This window comes from Erpetoichthys calabaricus, chromosome 9, assembly GCF_900747795.2.
Source record: "Erpetoichthys calabaricus chromosome 9, fErpCal1.3, whole genome shotgun sequence".
NCBI classification, from domain to species: Eukaryota; Metazoa; Chordata; class Cladistia; order Polypteriformes; family Polypteridae; genus Erpetoichthys; species Erpetoichthys calabaricus.
This window is the reverse complement of record NC_041402.2, coordinates 172,115,382-172,133,385: the sequence shown is the minus strand read 5'-3', so window position 1 is coordinate 172,133,385 and position 18,004 is coordinate 172,115,382. Positions and strand designations below refer to the sequence as shown.

The following is an 18,004-nucleotide window of genomic DNA, read 5'->3' as shown; positions in this document are numbered from 1 at the left end:
TTCCCTCCTTTGTCATTCAGTGACACTTTCACAGTTATTAACTTGCTTTTCATGCACCCAGAGTTGCCATTTTCATGATACCCTCTCTTGTAATTAAGGATTAATTCAACTTTTGCTGTGAATGTATAAAGTATTTTGCGAAATGTAAGCATTTGTACAATAGTGACCTGCACTTGTTGGTAAAGTAAAGTATTGAAAGTGACAGAAATAAGAAAGAGGGCAAGGAAGAAACTCAGATAATATAAGAATTATGGCCATAATATCTATGGATCACAAAACTGTTAGTGAAATCATCTGATAATTAGGGTTTCTGAATTACAGACAGGTTTGTAAGTCATTCTGATGTGGTCACAAGCACAGAAGATGCTGTCATCCAGCTCACCGCAGCCTCCTGTTACTTTATGCATTGGATCTGGTCAAATGTGCCCAATGTGGCACATGCAGTTGGTGCTCTAGAGTCACTTCCACTCTAGCCTAGAAAGACACCTTCCAAGCCCTTAATAACACCAGACCCCTGCCCCCTATGCCCTCAACCTTGATTACCCCTAGGCCTCTCAGATATCCAAAGTGGAAACATGAAAGCTCAGGCAGACAAAAGGTAGCAGCATTTCCCCTTGGGATGGTGCATTAGGTTACAGAAGTTCCTTACAGGCAAAGAAGGTCAGCAACCTCTCACTTAGCTGATTTCTTTTGTTCAGATGGCTCACTTTAATTTCTGCTAAAGACTTCTCTTTTTCTGCTTCTCTCCCATTTAGCATGTAATCCCGGTGGGATTTATGTTGCAATTTAGCTCCTTACAGGGTCCGGCCCACACCTTCTGGCATTCAGGTTCCTCAGATCTCAAAGCAGCATAACGTTAGCTGGCAGGCCTGTTTCATACTCTTGCAGTGCTGGGAATACATTGGGATTTTATTGGAAGAGCTGAGTCAATAATAGAGGATAGCTACTATCATTTTGGAAGCCATTGTTGTTCAAGAACATGCCTTAGCATGCACGGTCTCTAAACATTTTAGGTTCATTAGGCCATCTTGGAGCAGAGGCAGCTCTAAGTGACAGCAATTGCCCACCTTCATAAACCAGAAGCTGATTAGTAACTCTTCCAAGTGTGCAAAACGTGTAGGCCCATGGTGGAATGTATCTGACAACAAGGACAATTATGGTTACCACTGTGCAATATAAACCAGTAACGTTGGGCTGTAAAAACTATGTTGAAAATGCAGCAGTTTCTAAGGCTACATCCACACGACTTTTAAATTTTCATTTAAAAACGCAGACATTCATCTCCTTTTTCACCTTTCGTCCACACTGCCCTGGTATTTTTAATGCCCGGAAAAGGACAATTTTGAAAATGCTGCCCAACAGTGTATATTTCTGGAAATGCTGGCTCAGCATTCCAGTGCAAATAGGTGAATATGGATAATTTTAAAAATGCAGGTTCTGATTGTACTCTGTTTGGTTTGTGCTTATTACGTAGCCCTTCCCTGATTGGATCCTGGCTACAATCTGAATCTGCATACCTGTGCAAAAGACAAATAATTTATCAGTTGACACAGTTCTGTGATAAATTCTGTGGCTGGCAATGTAGCCATCTGTTCATGGAGGACTCTTTCTCTTCCTGTTTCCGCTGATGAGCGTATGCCCACTGTAGGCAAATGTCTCCATCATATGCATTTTTGGTTGTTTTAGTGTGGCTGGAGATACCTTTGTAAATGATGTGAAAATGGTAATAATAATAATCACATTTATTTGTATAACACATTTTCATACAAAAAAGTAGCTCAAAGTGCTTTACATAATGAAGAACAGTAAATAAAAAAATATAACAACATAAGAAATTAAAATAAGACAATTTTAGTTAACATAAAAAAAAGAGTAAGGTCCGATGGCCAGGGTGGACAGAAAGAAACAAAAAAAAAACTCCAGACGGCTGGAGATAAAAATTAAATCTGCAGGGGTTCCAGGCCACGAGACCACCCAGTCCCCTCTGGGCATTCTACCTAACATAAATGAAATAGTCCTCTTGTGTCTAGGGTTCTCACGGAAGGACTTGATGATGATGGACATGCTGACTTCTGGCTTTTAATTCTTCACTGTTGGAACATCACGGTGCTTTGAGTAGATGGTGGTGGCTTTTGCCAAGGAAACCGGAAACAGAAACAGAAGAGAGAATAGGGGTTAGTACAGATTTTAGAGCTACCATGGATAGTTATTATAATGAATTGGATATACAGAGTATCAGGATTAAATTACAGTGAAGTTATGAAAAGGCCATGTTAAAATAATGTGTTTTCAGCAGTTTTTTGAAGTGCTCCACTGTATTAGCCTGGCGAATTCCTATTGGCAGGCTATTCCAGATTTTAGGTGCATAACAGCAGAAGGCCGCCTCACCACTTCTTTTAAGTTTTGCTCTCGGAATTCTAAGGAGACACTCATTTGAGGATCTGAGATTAGGATTTGGAATATAAGATGTCAGACATTCTGATATATAAGATGGGGCGAGATTATTTAAGGCTTTATAAACCATAAGCAGAATTTTAAAGTCAATCCTGAATGACACAGGTAACCAGTGTAGTGACATCAAAACTGGAGAAATGTGCTCGGATTTTCTTTTCCTGGTTAGGATTCTAGCAGTCTGGTAGTGTGGATGGAGATTGTTTTCATTTAAAGTTGCCATTTTTAAAGAAGATGTAGTAGTGTGGGTGCAGCCTAAACCCAACACTGACTTATCTCAGGTGAAGGGCTTGCTTATCTCCATCAGACTGGACCAATTGATTTGAAAAAAAAAAAAAATCACTATATATCACAGTCTCTGACAGCTGGCATAGAGCAATTGGCTCAGTACAGTAAAAGAAGCTTTACAACAGCCCATCATTACTTACGCACTGGCCTTAGACCGATGGAAACAAAAAGAAACAGGACGGACCTCAGTCTGTGAAGAATGAAAGTGTTTGATAACTCCCTGTGTGGAACATCTCCAATGCCACAAAAAAATAAGACAAAAATGTATCACCTTCATATATACCAGAGCCCAGTTTCACAAAAACACTTTATAGTGCCCAGTGTGAGCTTTCATGTGAAACATAGCTTAATGAGAATAAAATTAATTTACAGCACCCACTCTTAATCTTGTAAACCAAAGCCTAATTATACTAATCATAATTAAAATGTATTATAGCTATCACTGTGAGTACTCGTTTGAGACTTAGCCGGATATGAATAAAAATACTTTATAGCTCCATGCCTGAACTTTTTTATTTGTCACAGCACAATAACAACAGCAACAACAATAATAATAATAATAATAATTAGACTAAAAGTCTTACTTGTCAAAAAAACAAAAGTATTTATGGTATATATTGTGAATCTTTTTATAAGCTGATAACAATAAAACCACTTTATAGCATCCCGATTCCAGCCTCACACAAATCATAGCTTGATTACAATCAAAATGCATTATACAGTAGTTACCCAACTGAGTCTTCTTAAAAACTAATTGTCTGATAAAAATGTTTTCTAGTTCCTTGTCAGAACCATCTTACATGCCAGTATAGGCTGATTATAATTAAAGCACTTTGCAGTGCCCATTCTTCGAATTTTCTGATGATCTTTAACCTGCTAATAATAAAAATGGAGAACAGCTTCCACTCCGAATCTTCTTATAGGCGATAGTCAAATAATAATGAAGAGCACATTATTGTGCCCTGTCTGAGCCTTTGTAAAAACTTTAGATGGACTGTAATGCATGTATTATGTCACAGACTAATTAACAATAACAACATATTAAAGCTCTCAGTCAGACCTCTTATATGGCCATAAACTAATTCTGAAAAATGTAATAAAAGTTCCTGGTTTGAGCTTTCATTCAAATAATATCCTATTGACAATACAAGGTCTTTAGAGAGCCTGTCCTGAGTTTTGTTATACTCATTGCCAATTTAAAATACAAACACCTTATAGAATCCAGTCTGGGCTTTTATACAAACCTCAACAGGAGAAAACTGTCACTTTATTGTTCCAAATATTCACCTTCTTATCTACTATTTTCTAATCATAATAAAAATGCATCATGAAGCCCTATACACAGTGCATAGCCTGATTTTATACAAACCATGGCATGAAGCAGACCGATAGTGTGACATGGAGGTTAAGGCTTTGGACTTCCAATCCTGCTACTGACACAGTTTGACCATGAGCAAGCCAGAAAAACAAATGTAACCAACTTTACCTCGAATGATGCAAATCACCTTGGATAAAGGCATCAGCTAAATAAGTAAATGTAAATGCAGATACTGTAGACAGATATTCCATGGATCAATCCAGAAATAAATCACTAATGTTGCAGCAGCAAATGTGGGCAAAAGTAGGTTTACAGTTGTGAGTTCACAGGCCGGCAGTTTGAGCACTTTCAAGGGCACTGTGCCATTGTGACATTCTTTTGAGTTAATAAAGTTAATAAAGCTACTGTAATAATCATAACCTGAATGTTTTCCAAACAAACGATTGTAAACCTACTTTTGCCCTCCCCTCACAGAACACTATAAGCAAAAATAATGTTCAGAGCTTTATAAACTGCAAGCAATAGTTCATCACAATGTAGAGAGTAAAACTGGGTCTTTATTATTCTTACTGTAAGCCTGATGACAATACAAGAATACTATAGTGCCAGCACTTACATCTCTTATAAACCATTGTCTTACATCTCTTATAAACCATTGTGTAAATGTAGTAAAATGCATTACCCCCAATATGGTTCTTTATGAAATCCTGCTGAAATACAAGCTCCGTGTTGGGCCCATTTGGAGTCTTCTTACAAATCATAGCTAAATGCTTTATAATCTAAACTGTAATTCACACTGAAATCTGAAGTAAATACAGGAGTTGCACCATAGCTTTCTCTTCACAAACCACAAATGTGCTTCAGCGCCCATCGTCTTCCCTTTGTAGCAAAGCTCACATTAAGATATTCAGTATAGTGTCACAGCTAGAAAGCACAAGAGCGGCTGACAAAAAAGTTTAAAGTTGTGCATTCTTACTGGACAAAGAGCCATGGTCTGAAATGTAGAAAAACAAAACTGGGTGTTATTTTAATATACTAATTAAGTGCATTTCATAATTGGGCAAAAATCACAGTAAAAATTAATTTTCTCTAAAAAATCTGTTTAAAGTGACCTCTTAGCTGGCGCATGGAACAGGAAATACTTTCTGCATGCCAGCTGTGCGATAACTCGACTTGGGACCAACAACTTAGATTTTGCTCAGTTCGTTGCAACTGAACGTCACAGTTTCCATTTGAACTTCATAGTGGTGAGATGATAATTATTGACAATTTCAGATGCTTGTGTTTATACATATGTAAATTATTTTGTGAAAAATAAATGTTAATTCAAAATATGGCTAATAAGAAAAAACTAACAAAGTGGAATATTCTCTAGTGTACCGGCTCACTGACTCTAATTTCAGATGCCTGCTATCTTCTGTTTACATGTGTTACCTGTGAATGTGCTCGTATTTGGCGCTGCAGCCCTGAAGCTGCTTTAGAAGGTCATAAACTCCATCTTTAGATTGCCTACTATGAGTTAGCTCATATTTATCAGTCAATGAGTGGCTAAAAGCTGATAACATGTGGAAGTCAAATAAGAGAAATCAGAACATCATGTGACATCAAGTGCTTTACAGCTCCCTCTAATTGTTTTGCAGATTTTGTGATTTTAAGAATTAAAGTGCATTAGAATTCTTATCCTTGTAAATCTGAGCTTAATTTTAATTAAACAAATTATTTTTGCTTTATAGTACAAGTACATCGAAGTCCTTACTCAGGAGGGTTTTCATTAAAGGATACCATGGTAGCATAATTGGCCACAACAACAGAAGAAGCCTAGAAACATTAGAACTGCACACGTGAAGCAATCCGGTCAACAACTTTCCTGAAAGGGTCTGAACCCATAATGGCTGAGTTTCTCACTAGCAGCATGTTATGTGACCCTTTATACTCCTGCTTGCAGCTCTTTATACAGCCCACTCTGAATCTTCTTTAAATTTATAGCATAATTATATTTAAAATGTATTATAGTACCCCATCTGAGTCTGCATTGAAAGCACATCTTAATGAAAATAAATGCATCTGCTCCGAATTTTCTTAGGAGCTGTAATATGATGATGATAAAAAATCACTTTATAGACCTCATGGGTGTTATGGCCGAATTATAGTAGAATCATTTTATAGTGCTCATTAATCCATATGAAGTGATATAAAAGAAAGGAAGTCATATGAGCATCAAGGAAAGAGCTTTGGACAGAGAATCCCAGGAAAGGTAAACACCCGCCATTGGACAGAATGCCATTAACGATGATAAACATCATAGAGAATCTACCCTGATCTTGACAAACGGTGTGATGGAGAAGACCACCTGATGATTGGGCCTAATATTGGTGGATTAAACCTGCCCAAGGTCAGATGCTCTGTGTTTAAACCAGATTTCTATTCCTTTTATTTCCTTCCTAGGACATGAGATAAGCTGAAGACAAGAAAAAATACAACAAAAAGAAAACAAAATAGCATGATGTCATGGCCCAAGAATCCAGAAAATCCGTCGGTCTGTTCGGACATATTGGCTTCCTCAGCATGATGAAGAAAACTTAGGCATTTCTCTTCTGTGTTGCTTAAAGAAACAAAGGAAGAAAAATAAATGGACTATCACCTTTTTTATTTATGCATACTAGGATTGCGTTTATCACATCCACTTGTATATACGTCATCAGGTCTCTCTGTTCTCCATGTAGTGTTTGGATGTGGACTGCGAGAGTGTACGAATGGGAGTGCATATGTGTGTGTGCGTGCGTGCGTGCGAGAATGAGTATGTGTTGTATTTATAAGAGAAATTCACGTGTCCAATATTTTAAACGTTCATGTCTGAATGTGCCAATTTTTGTAGAAAGCATACCTTGAAAAACAGGAAAAAAATTGCACACTTTTTTGCTAACAGCATAAAGTCCCGTTAGAAACGAAAAGCACAAGGCGAGCTCCAGTCCTGTCTGGTTTTACGCGTTGCGGGACACGCCAGTAAAGCCCGACTGTGTGTCTGCCTGCTGTTATGTTATGTTATGGGGTTTTATTTTTATTTTAATTTTATTTTTTGAGCTAAGACTTGTCAGAGTTTCAAACTCTACAGAAGATGTGAAAGGCGTCACTGGGTTGGTAAAGTTCAAAGATGTTATCCTGTTAAAGAAAGGAAAAAAACAAGGTCAAGCAAAACAAAATGATGTGTACTGTTGACTAACTTTTTGGTAGTCAAACTGTTTTGTAAAAATATAAAAATATATAAAAATAAATAAATTTGGAAAAAAAATGACTGGACGTGTTTGTACTCTGAAAAATCATATTGCCATTCCTTTTGCAGATATCCAGTTAGAGCGTCAGAGCTTTTCCGTGCAGCAGTGGGTGCAAGGCAGGAGGCACACTGGCTGGGATGAATACAATGCAGAGCACATTCACACGGCTCCAAATAATTTGTCTCCAGGAGGACATTTAGCTTGTTTCAGGAGCTTAGTAAATTATAACAAACAACAAACTCCTTCAAATACACACCAGAACAACTAAAAAGATAGACAATTTCTGACTTGACTAGTATAAAAAAAATATAAATAAAAGTAAAATGGTGTGAGAACATAAATAATTAAATATGTCATGAAATATGTTTTCTGTTGCTTACTTCTTATTACTTGTCTTATTATTTTATTATTGTTATTACTAATTATTTCTTCATTTATTAATTTTAGAGACAAGGTACGCACCATGGAACATGCCTTGTACTGTCAGAGTAGAGAGGGTGGGCTCTGGCGAGTGCTGTGCTTTGACTGGTGAATCACACGTAAAGGGATCACTCACAGCTCTGCCTATGCCTGTTAGCCACAGCCAAGTGCAGCTCAAAGTGGTGATCATGTGTATCCGTGGAGGATATGAGAGCAAGAAAAACTCAGACAGAATTACTGTATGAAGCGCAATTTTAATTCAAGAACCTCTGCACTCACCATCAGGATTCTGCATCTTAAGTGTCTGCTTATAAATGTGGCCCTGGATGGCCAAAGAGTCACCGATGATTCACCAATCCAAACACAGGACTTGCTAGAGCCCGCCCGCTCAACCTTGACAAGTGAAAGTGACATTTTTAATTTTAAGGCTTATTTCATGTAGCATGCAGTATCACTGTAGTAAAGAAAGAAATAATTAAATAAATACATAAAGAAAAAAACAACTATATATATATATATATATATATATATATATATATATATACAGTAATCCCTCACTTATCGCGGGAGATAGGTTCCAAGGCCGACCGCGATAACTGAATTTCCGCGAACTAGGGACACCATATTTATTTAATTATTTAACGTGTATTTGGACGTTTTTTAAACCCTCCCTGTATTGTTTACAACCCACCCTTTACTCTATTAATAACAGGGACAACTGCTAAGCAATATGAAATCGGTAGATAAGTTTACACTTACTGTATAGCGAAGTACAAGTAGCAGCTTGTAGGCAGTCATGACGTCGTCGACCTTGTTGCAAAGATTCCTAAAGCAGATTCCATCCAGACTACTGCCTTATCACGTCCACTTGCAACTCATTTTGCGCCCTGGTTAAAAGACACTGCGGCCGTAGATCTTATATGCTTTTCCTCCTTTTTAAATAAAAAGAATCGTGGACTCATTGATGCTGTAATGGTGTCCTGCAGCGGTGTAGCTGTTCCCTTCCTTCAACATATCCAAAACTTTTACTTTTTCTGCAATCATTTGCATCTTCTGTTGGTGCTTGGACACGACCCCTGAAGCAGGAGCACGTTAATGCTGAATGAGTGAGATGAGACTTCCTGGTTAATGCAACACTCCGTCGCTGAGCCAATCAGCAGCACACAGGAACTTAACTGCGTGCTCTGATTGGGTAGCTTCTCAGCCATCCGCCAATGGCATCTCTTGTATGAAATCAACTGGGCAAACCAACTGAGGAAGCAAGTACCAGAAGTAAAAAGACTCATTGTCCGCAGAAACCCGTGAAGCAGTGAAAAATCTGCGTTATATATTTAGATATGCTTACATATAAAATCCGCGAAGTCGTGAATCCACGAAAAGTGAACCGCGAAGTAGCGAGGGATTACTGTATGTGTATATATATGTATATGTATGTATATGTATATATATGTATATCCTGCATGATTTTTTTCAAAGTGTTCCTTATGAAATTGACCAACCTACAGAGGGCTGAATTCAAAGACACCCTGAAAATCAAAGTGAAAAAATGATGAGGCAGGCGAGTCCATTTTGCAGAAATTTCATTGCAGCAACTCCAAATCGTACTCAGTAGTTTGTGTGCCCCCCAACCACGTCCTTGTATGCATGCCTGACAACATCAAGGGGGTGGGGGGGGGCAAACTCCTAATGAGACAACGGATGGTGTCCTGGGTGATCTCCTCCCAGATCTGGACCAGGGCATCACTGAGCTCCTGGACAGTCTGAGGTGTCGGATGGACTGAAACACCCACCCAGAGGTGTTCTATTGGATTTCGGTCAGGCGAGTGAGTGTGGGGGCCAGTAAATGGTTTCAATTCCTTCATCCTCCAGGAACTGACTGCATTCTCTCGCCACATGAGGCCATTGTTGTGCACCAGGAGGAACCCAGGAGCCACTGCACCAGCATAGGGTCTGACATTGGGTCCAAGGATTTCATCCCAGTACCTAATGGCAGTTAAGGTGCCGTTGTCTAGCCTGTAGAGGTCTGTGCGTCCCTCCATGGATATGCTTCCCCAGATCATCAATGACCCACCACCATACCAGTCATGCTGAACGATGTTACAGACTGCATAGTGTTCTCCACGGCTTCTCCAGACCCTTTTCACGTCTGTCACATGTGCTCAGGGCGAACCTGCTTTCATCTGTGAAAAGCACATGACACCAGTGGTGGACCTGCCAATTCTGGTATTCTATGAAAAATGCCAATTGAGCTCCACCGTGCTGGGCGGGCAGTGAGCACAGGGCCCACTAGAGGATGTCAGGCCCTCAGGTCACCCTCATGAAGTCTGTTTCTGATTGTTTGGTCAGAGACATTCCCACCAGTGGCCTGCTGGAGGTCATTTTGTAGCCTCTGGCAGTGCTCGTCCTGTTCCTCCTTGCCCAAAAGAGCAGGTGCCAGTCCTGCTGATGGGTTAAGGACCTTCTATGGCCCTGTCCAGCTCTCCTAGAGTAACTGCCTGTCTCCTGAAATCTCCTCCATGCCCTTGAGACTGTGCTGGTAGACACAGCAAACCTTCTGGCAATGGCACGTATTGATGTGCCATCCTGGAGAAGTTGGAATTGAGGTCGGGGCTGTACGGACCAGTTAAGTTCTTCCACACCAAACTCATCCAACCATGCCTTTATGGACCTTGCTTTGTGCACTGGGGCACAATCATGCTGGAATAGAAAAGGGCCTTCTCCAAACTGTTTTTATAAACTTGGAAACATATCATTGTCCAAAATGTCTTGTTATTTGGAAGCATTAAGATTACCCTTCACTGGAAGTAAGGGGCCTAGCCCAAACCCTGAAAAACAACCCTACACCATCATCCCCCCTCCACCAAACTTCACAGTTTGCACAATGCAGTCAGGCAGGTAACGTTCTCCCAGCATCCGCCAAACCCAGACTTACCCATGTAACTGCCAAACAGAGAAGCGTGATTCGTCACTCCATATAACACGTTTCCACCACTCCATCCAACACTTTGCATTGCACTTGTTGAGGTGATGCTTGCCTTCAGTTGCTCGGCCATGGAAACCCATTCCATGAACCTTTCACCACACCGTGTTTGTGCTTACATTAATGCCAGTGGAAGTTTACATCTCTTCAGCCATGGAATCAGAAGTGCGTTGGCGACTTCTACACACCTCAGCAGTCGTTGATCCCGCTCTGCGACTTTACATGATCTTCCACTTCGTGGCCAAGCTGTTATTGTTCCTAAACGCTTCAACTTTCCAATAATACCACTTAAAGTTGACCGTGGAATATCCAGCAGGGATGAAATTTCACAAACTCATTTCAATGGTGGTGACCTATCACAGTAGCAGGCTTGAAGTCACTGAGCTCTTCAGAATGACTCGTTTTGTCTCACAAATGTCTGTTAATGGAGACTGCAAGGTGAGGTGCTTGATTTTATAGTACATCTGTGGCACTGGGACTGATTGAAACATCTGAAGTCAATAATTAAGAAGTGTGTCCCAATATTTTTGTCCATAAAGTGTGTGTGTGTGTATATATATATATATATATATATATATATATATATATATATACTGTATATATATCGCATCCGGAAAGTATTCACAGCGCATCACTTTTTCCACATTTTTTTATGTTACAGCCTTATTACAAAATGGATTAAATTCATTTCTTCCTCAGAATTCTACATACAACACCCCATAATGACAACGTGAAAAAAGTTTACTTGAGGTTTTTGCATATTTATTAAAAATAAAAAAAACTGAGAAATCCCATGTACATAAGTATTCACAGTCTTTGCTCAATACTTTGTCGATGCACCTTTGGCAGCAATTACAGCCTCAAGTCTTTTTGAATATGATGCCACAAGCTTGGCACACCTATCCTTGGCCAGTTTCGCCCATTCCTCTTTGCAGCACCTCTCAAGCTCCATCAGGTTGGATGGGAAGCGTCGATGCACAGCCATTTTAAGATCTCTCCAGAGATGTTCAATCAGATTCAAGTCTGGGCTCTGGCTGGGCCACTCAAGGACATTCACAGAGTTGTCCTGAAGCCACTCCTTTGATATCTTGGCTGTGTGCTTAGGGTCGTTGTCCTGCTGAAAGATGAACCGTCGCCCCAGTCTGAGGTCAAGAGCGCTCTGGAGCAGGTTTTCATCCAGGATGTCTCTGTACATTGCTGCAGTCATCTTTCCCTTTATCCTGACTAGTCTCCCAGTCCCTGCCGCTGAAAAACATCCCCACAGCATGATGCTGCCACCACCATGCTTCACTGTAGGGATGGTATTGGCCTGGTGATGAGCGGTACCTGGTTTCCTCCAAACGTGATGCCTGGCATTCACACCAAAGAGCTCAATCTTTGTCTCATCAGACCAGAGAATTTTCTTTCTCATGGGCTGAGTGTCCTTCAGGTGCCTTTTGGCAAACTCCAGGCGGGCTGCCATGTGCCTTTTACTAAGGAGTGGCTTCTGTCTGGCCACTCTACCATACAGGCCTGATTGGTGGATTGCTGCAGAGATGGTTGTCCTTCTGGAAGGTTCTCCTTTCTCCACAGAGGACCTCTGGAGCTCTGACAGAGTGACTATTGGGTTCTTGGTCACCTCCCTGACTAAGGCCCTTCTCCCCCGATCGCTCAGTTTAGATGGCCGGCCAGCTCTAGGAAGAGTCCTGGTGGTTTCGAACTTCTTCCACTTATGGATGATGGAGGCCACTGTGCTCACTGGGACCTTCAAAGCAGCAGAAATTTTTCTGTAACCTTCCCCAGATTTGTGCCTTGAGACAATCATGTCTTGGAGGTCTACAGACAATTCCTTTGACTTCATGCTTGGTTTGTGCTCTGACATGAGCTGTCAACTGTGGGACCTTATATAGACAGGTGTGTACCTTTCCAAATCAGGTCCAGTCAACTGAATTTACCACAGGTGGACTCCAATTAAGCTGCAGAAACATCTCAAGGATGATCAGGGGAAACAGGATGCACCTGAGCTCAATTTTGAGCTTCATGGCAAAGGGTGTGAATACTTATGTACATGTGATTCCTCAATTTTTTTAATTTTAATAAATTTGCAAAAATCTCAAGTAAATGTTTTTCACGATGTCATTATGGGGTGTTGTGTGTAGAATTCTGAGGAAAAAAATGAATTTAATCCATTTTGGAATAAGGCTGTAACATAACAATAATGTGGAAAAAGTGATGCGCTGTGAATACTTTCCGGATGCACTGTATATAATATATATATGTAGAATATAGATTGGCTCCAGCAGACCCCCGTGACCCTATAGTTAGGATTTAGCAGGTTGGATAATGGATGGATGGAGATAGATAGATATATATAATATATATATGTTGTGGCGGACGGCCGGGACGCCCCTTCGTTATATGCTCGGGGGGAGCAGCCATGGACGGTGCAATACCTCCCCCTGGACGCTAGATGGCCTCCCCCCTGGGTTGGAGCGGTGCCTCGGTTTCCCACAGGGCTGCATGGGAATTGGAGTTGGGGGCAGCCCTGTTGGGTCCCGCAGGCGCCGCTGGGGGGGGGCTGCAGCTGGAACTCCTGAGCCCTTGTGGGCAGTATTTTCACCACACCCGGAAGTAGAGCCGGAACTCAGCAATCAAGCATCTGGAGCACTTCCGGGTGAACTATAAAAGGGGCCAGCTGCCACCACTCGAGGAGCCAGAATCGGGAGGAGGAGGACGAGGTTGCCTGGGAGGAGTGGTGGAGGAAGAAAAGAGTGCTTTGGTTGTGTGTTTTATTTGGTATATTTGTGCTTGGGACTGTCCTGTGCCTGTGGGGATTACAGGGAAGATGTGCCCCACAGGTGAAGAAAAATAAATAGTTTATTTTACGTATGCCTCCGTGTCCAGTCTATGTCGGGTCGGACGCCTATATAGCGCTTTTCACAATATATATACACATCTCTCTTATTTATACTCACATTTCATTGTGCATAGAAATCTAGCACATAATATTAATCTGAAATTTGGTTTCTGTCTTTACATTTATTTGGAACTGTAATTATTCTGTGTTCCGCTTGCTGTCCTGTGTGTCCAAATCTGAAATATCAGGCTGAATGTTCATTTGGGCTCAACTTGCTGCTCTTTATATCAGCATAGAGGTTGAACAAGTAAGTCCATCTCATTATCCATTATATAAGAGTCAAAACACCACATGTAATGTTAATTTGGGTACAATCAGATATTGATTGATATGAAAGAAAAGCAACTGTCTGGTAGAAAGCAAGTACATTGTCTTCTTATCTAACGTTGTACTTAATGCTCATCTGAAGCTCTCTTGCTTTCATTTACATCAACATGCAATTTCAGTGCAGTTACGAGTTCTTTTTGCTCTCTTTGGTGCCCAAGTCTGAAATACACCCCTGAGCATTTATCTGAGCTTGCCTCAGTGTCCTTTACCACAACCCAGATATCAAGGCCTAGATTATTAATCTAAACTCATGTTATGGATGGTGACATCCATATAACTGAAATGCCGCACATTGTTTTACTTTGAGCTCAGTTTACCATCCTGTACTTCATTATGGAAATTCAGAAGATAATGTTAGCCAGTCATTCACTTCAGTTTTTTACATCCACTTGGACGTATGGTGTCCATATCTAAAATACAACCCTGGATTTGAGTCTGAGCTCTGTTTGCTGTCTTTTATATCTATTTTACCAGAAGGTAAAGGCAGAAAAAAATTCTCAAAATGGCAGAAGAAAACAGCAGCTCAGCTGGGTGGCAACATTGGCAAGTCCGCTTAAACTTCTCTGTGACTAGAAACTGGCAGAAAAAAGGTTTGAAACTAGAACAAGAATTGAATCCAGGAGAGCAAAACACAAATGTCAAAAGCAGACACAAAGTCAAAAGCTTTGGCCAAAAAGTCACTTACCAAGGGATTGAGAACTTGCATGTCTTAAGGAGCTAGCCACGATATTGGAGGACTATGAAATGCCCGTTGCAGACCGATTATCTCATCACCGCAATGATGTCACAGGTCACGCACTTCCGGGCCATTTCCTTAGCAAAATTATGGCAGCCGTTATTAAAGTGACGGCGCCCATGATAAACAAAATGGCATCAGAACAAGAAGTGAAAATATTTAAACTAATTTCTATACATTTTAAATTAAAAACTTATGCAATTATTAAGTACAAGATTCTTCACAACTAATAACAAGAATGCAAAAGACTGAAAAAAAACGTCATTACAGCAATAAAAAAGTCACGACAAAGTCACTCCTAACCGATTCCAAATCTCAGATACTAACGTTTACACCTTGCTGTCCTTTACATTATGTGTGAATGTTCATCTGAGCTCATCTCGTTGGCCTTTACATCGGGCCACTCGGGATATCAATCTGAGCTCAACTAGCTGACCTTTATATTAACACTGAAATGTATGGCAGCACTTCATGGTATTCACTTCATCGAGGAAACAGAATCTCATATTATTCTGAATTATTATTCTCATCATCTTTTGTTTCCAGATCTGAAAAACAACCGGGATTTGTGCTTGTGAGCCAACAGCGTCTTTGAAATGCAGCCCATAATGTTACTCCATATCCAAGGCGATGTTACAGGATGTCGTTTGACTGTGTCTTATTTACTTGATTATGGCTACTCGCAGTCACAAAGAAAGGGGTGGTAGGACGCCACTTTCTCGCTCTATGCCCACACAGGACTCTTTTTATTTTATTTTAATTTTTTCTCATTGAGTGCTACTTTCCATAAATCACTGGCCACTTCATTTCGGCGATGTCAGCGCGTGAAGCCCCATTAAACTATAGATAGGCATATCAATCTGTGAGGAGCTGCTCTTAATAGGAACGGAAATTCATTAACCCTTCAAAGAGACACTAAAGGCCAGGCCAGCTGGTGTGGACTGTCATTTCACTTTTAAATTTCACTTCAATGCTCATCCTCTCTGTTTACCTCCCCTGTCATAAATCACAGTGAAAGGTACAGAAGTCAGGGACTTTTATTGTAGCGCCCTTCACCAGAATGTTGGAAATTTGATATTCATGAGCTTTACCAAAAGATTGATGGTAAGGAAAGGCCGTCACCTTTCCCAAGCAGAGGTCACCGACATTGAGGTGAGGCTTGAATCTTGTAAGGTAGACTTAGGAAACATCTGATCAGCAGTGAGTACAAGGACTAAATAAAAAGCCGCAGCTCATCCCGGGACAGTCCTGGAAGCCGATTCTCAGCTTATTCATCACAGCTCTTTATTTGTCCAGTCACTAACACCTCTGGCGGAAAGTAACCTGCATGTTACCGTGTGTCCTTGCATAGCGGTTAGTCAACAATCACACGTGTTTAATTGAAATCTGACCACACCAATGCCCTGAGGTCACTGTCTGTGATTTTGTGTGTGTTAGCAGCTCACACCAGGCCAAGAATGGCAGCCGTCTGGTAGAGAAGGAGCAGCATGACATCTCCAGGTGAAGCCCCCGTCAAACTACATGATATTCCAGTGACTTCATTCCCATAACCTTAGCAGTCGGACTGTCGTGGTGTTCTTTCATGACTAACAGTCATGTAGCTTGACATCCTCTGACTCACTCAGACCAGTCTGCTACTCGCCCAAGTCATGGGAGGCGAACCCTTTCGTGTGTCCGACCAACTAACCCTCACCCTGAAGTTCAATGATAATGACACGGTCCCCAGGAAAGAAAGAACATGGGTGTTTAAGACCACCCAAGCAGAGGATAACTGTGTCTGTCTGTCACTGAACTGGTAATTTCTGTCACCTCCTGGGGACACTAGACTAAAGGACATCAGCCCCCAGAGGGTTTTTATGGTTTGGCCACTGCAGACTCCTTTGACCATATGTGTTGAAGAACGACACAAAGGGCCACCATGACAGGCGATTTGGAAAAGGCAGCCATATGTGAAAATAGGTCAACGGATTAAGAACGTCAATGCCTAGCAAATTGTTTTTTTATTTATTTTTTTATTTTATCGAATCCTGTTTGGTTAAATGGAGTTTGCGCATGCAGAAGGAAGGGCTTTCAGAGCACAGCATATGGCCACAGATGGGATCATATGGAAATCCCCCCGAGGATTACCAGGGCATGAGGAGGTGGTGGAACACGGCTTTTCATCATCTCTACGCTGCATTATTAGGGAAATGAGTTCTGACGGCTCACCTCCACACATCTATTGGCAGGATGAGAGATAAGGAAGGGGGAGCTCCATGTCCAGGGGTTGCGCTGTTAACAAGCAGACGGGTGACTGCAGCCCTCCAAGTCAAAATGGGTGCCTTAGTGTGCTTCAGGCGGTTGTGCAGGTCAGTCAACCACTTAACACTGCGGCAGCTCACATCAACAAAAATACAAAGAACAGTCCATGTCAAAAAGCGATGAGCTAAACTGAAAATGAGAGATGAGCTCAGAGAATTGGAATCTACAAATATTCCCTCAGAAAAATGCTACCACATGGCACCACTCCAGGCGAGCAGGCTTGGAAAACGGCATAGAAAAATTAGACTAACTTCATTTCGGCCATTTAGAGTCTGGACAGGGCAGTGCTGTGGATGGTTGAATGTGTCCAGTTTGCATGCTCTCCTTGTGCCCACATGGTTACTCCAGTCTTGCCCTGAACCCCTGAGATGTGTGTAAGTCAGGGGGAGTGCAGACACTAAAGCGGACTGCTGATGATGGGTTGCCGTTCCATCCGGGGTGGGCTCCTAATCTATACCAAGCTGAGGCCAGGAGAGTCCCCATAATGGAATAAGAGGGACTGAAAGCTAGATGGTGGCTGGACACCTGGAAGGGGAGTCTTATGCCTGGCTGTTGTTACCCAAGTGTGAGTAGGAGGCATTCTGAGAGCTTGTATATTGATTGTAATTACTGCCTGGGTCAAGAGAGGGCACTGTTGTTCACATCCTGTTCTCCATCCTCTGCAAACCAGAAGCCCAGAATGTCAGGGACCAGTGACATCATTTCTGTTTCCTCCTATTAAACCCAGCTCTTCTGGTTCAGAAGCCATATAAATCCTGACCTAACAACATGGCTTCAGTCAGCACATAGACTCGCGTCTTAAGAAGACAGCTCTACTATTTTGCTAATAGTAAGTACACATCTTTAGTTTTGTTGCTAAAAATATACAGGGATTACCAACTGGTGCCCCAAACTTACTTTCTGTTTCTCTGCATTTATTTTTCCACTCTCTTACAATGTTGTGTGGTGAGGCAGTGCTGGCCAAGATGGGCGCTATACAAGATAAAGAGTGACCAGGATGTAAGGGTTAAAGAAG

General features: G+C 41.3%; 1 protein-coding gene across 3 annotated transcripts in view; it reads left to right on the top strand.

The window, feature by feature from the left end:
• robo3 (roundabout, axon guidance receptor, homolog 3 (Drosophila)) overlaps positions 1-7,493 on the top strand; it is a 407,285-nt gene extending 399,792 nt beyond the window's left edge. Inside the window, exon 28 of one of the 3 annotated variants that reach the window (XM_051931895.1) lies at positions 6,503-7,493. In XM_051931895.1, the coding sequence (XP_051787855.1) occupies positions 6,503-6,514 (12 nt within the window). In that variant the 3' untranslated portion in view covers positions 6,515-7,493. The remainder of the gene's footprint in view (positions 1-6,502) is intronic. The other 2 variants (XM_051931894.1, XM_051931896.1) reach the window with 2 other exon arrangements.
• The last annotated feature ends 10,511 nt before the right edge of the window (positions 7,494-18,004 follow it).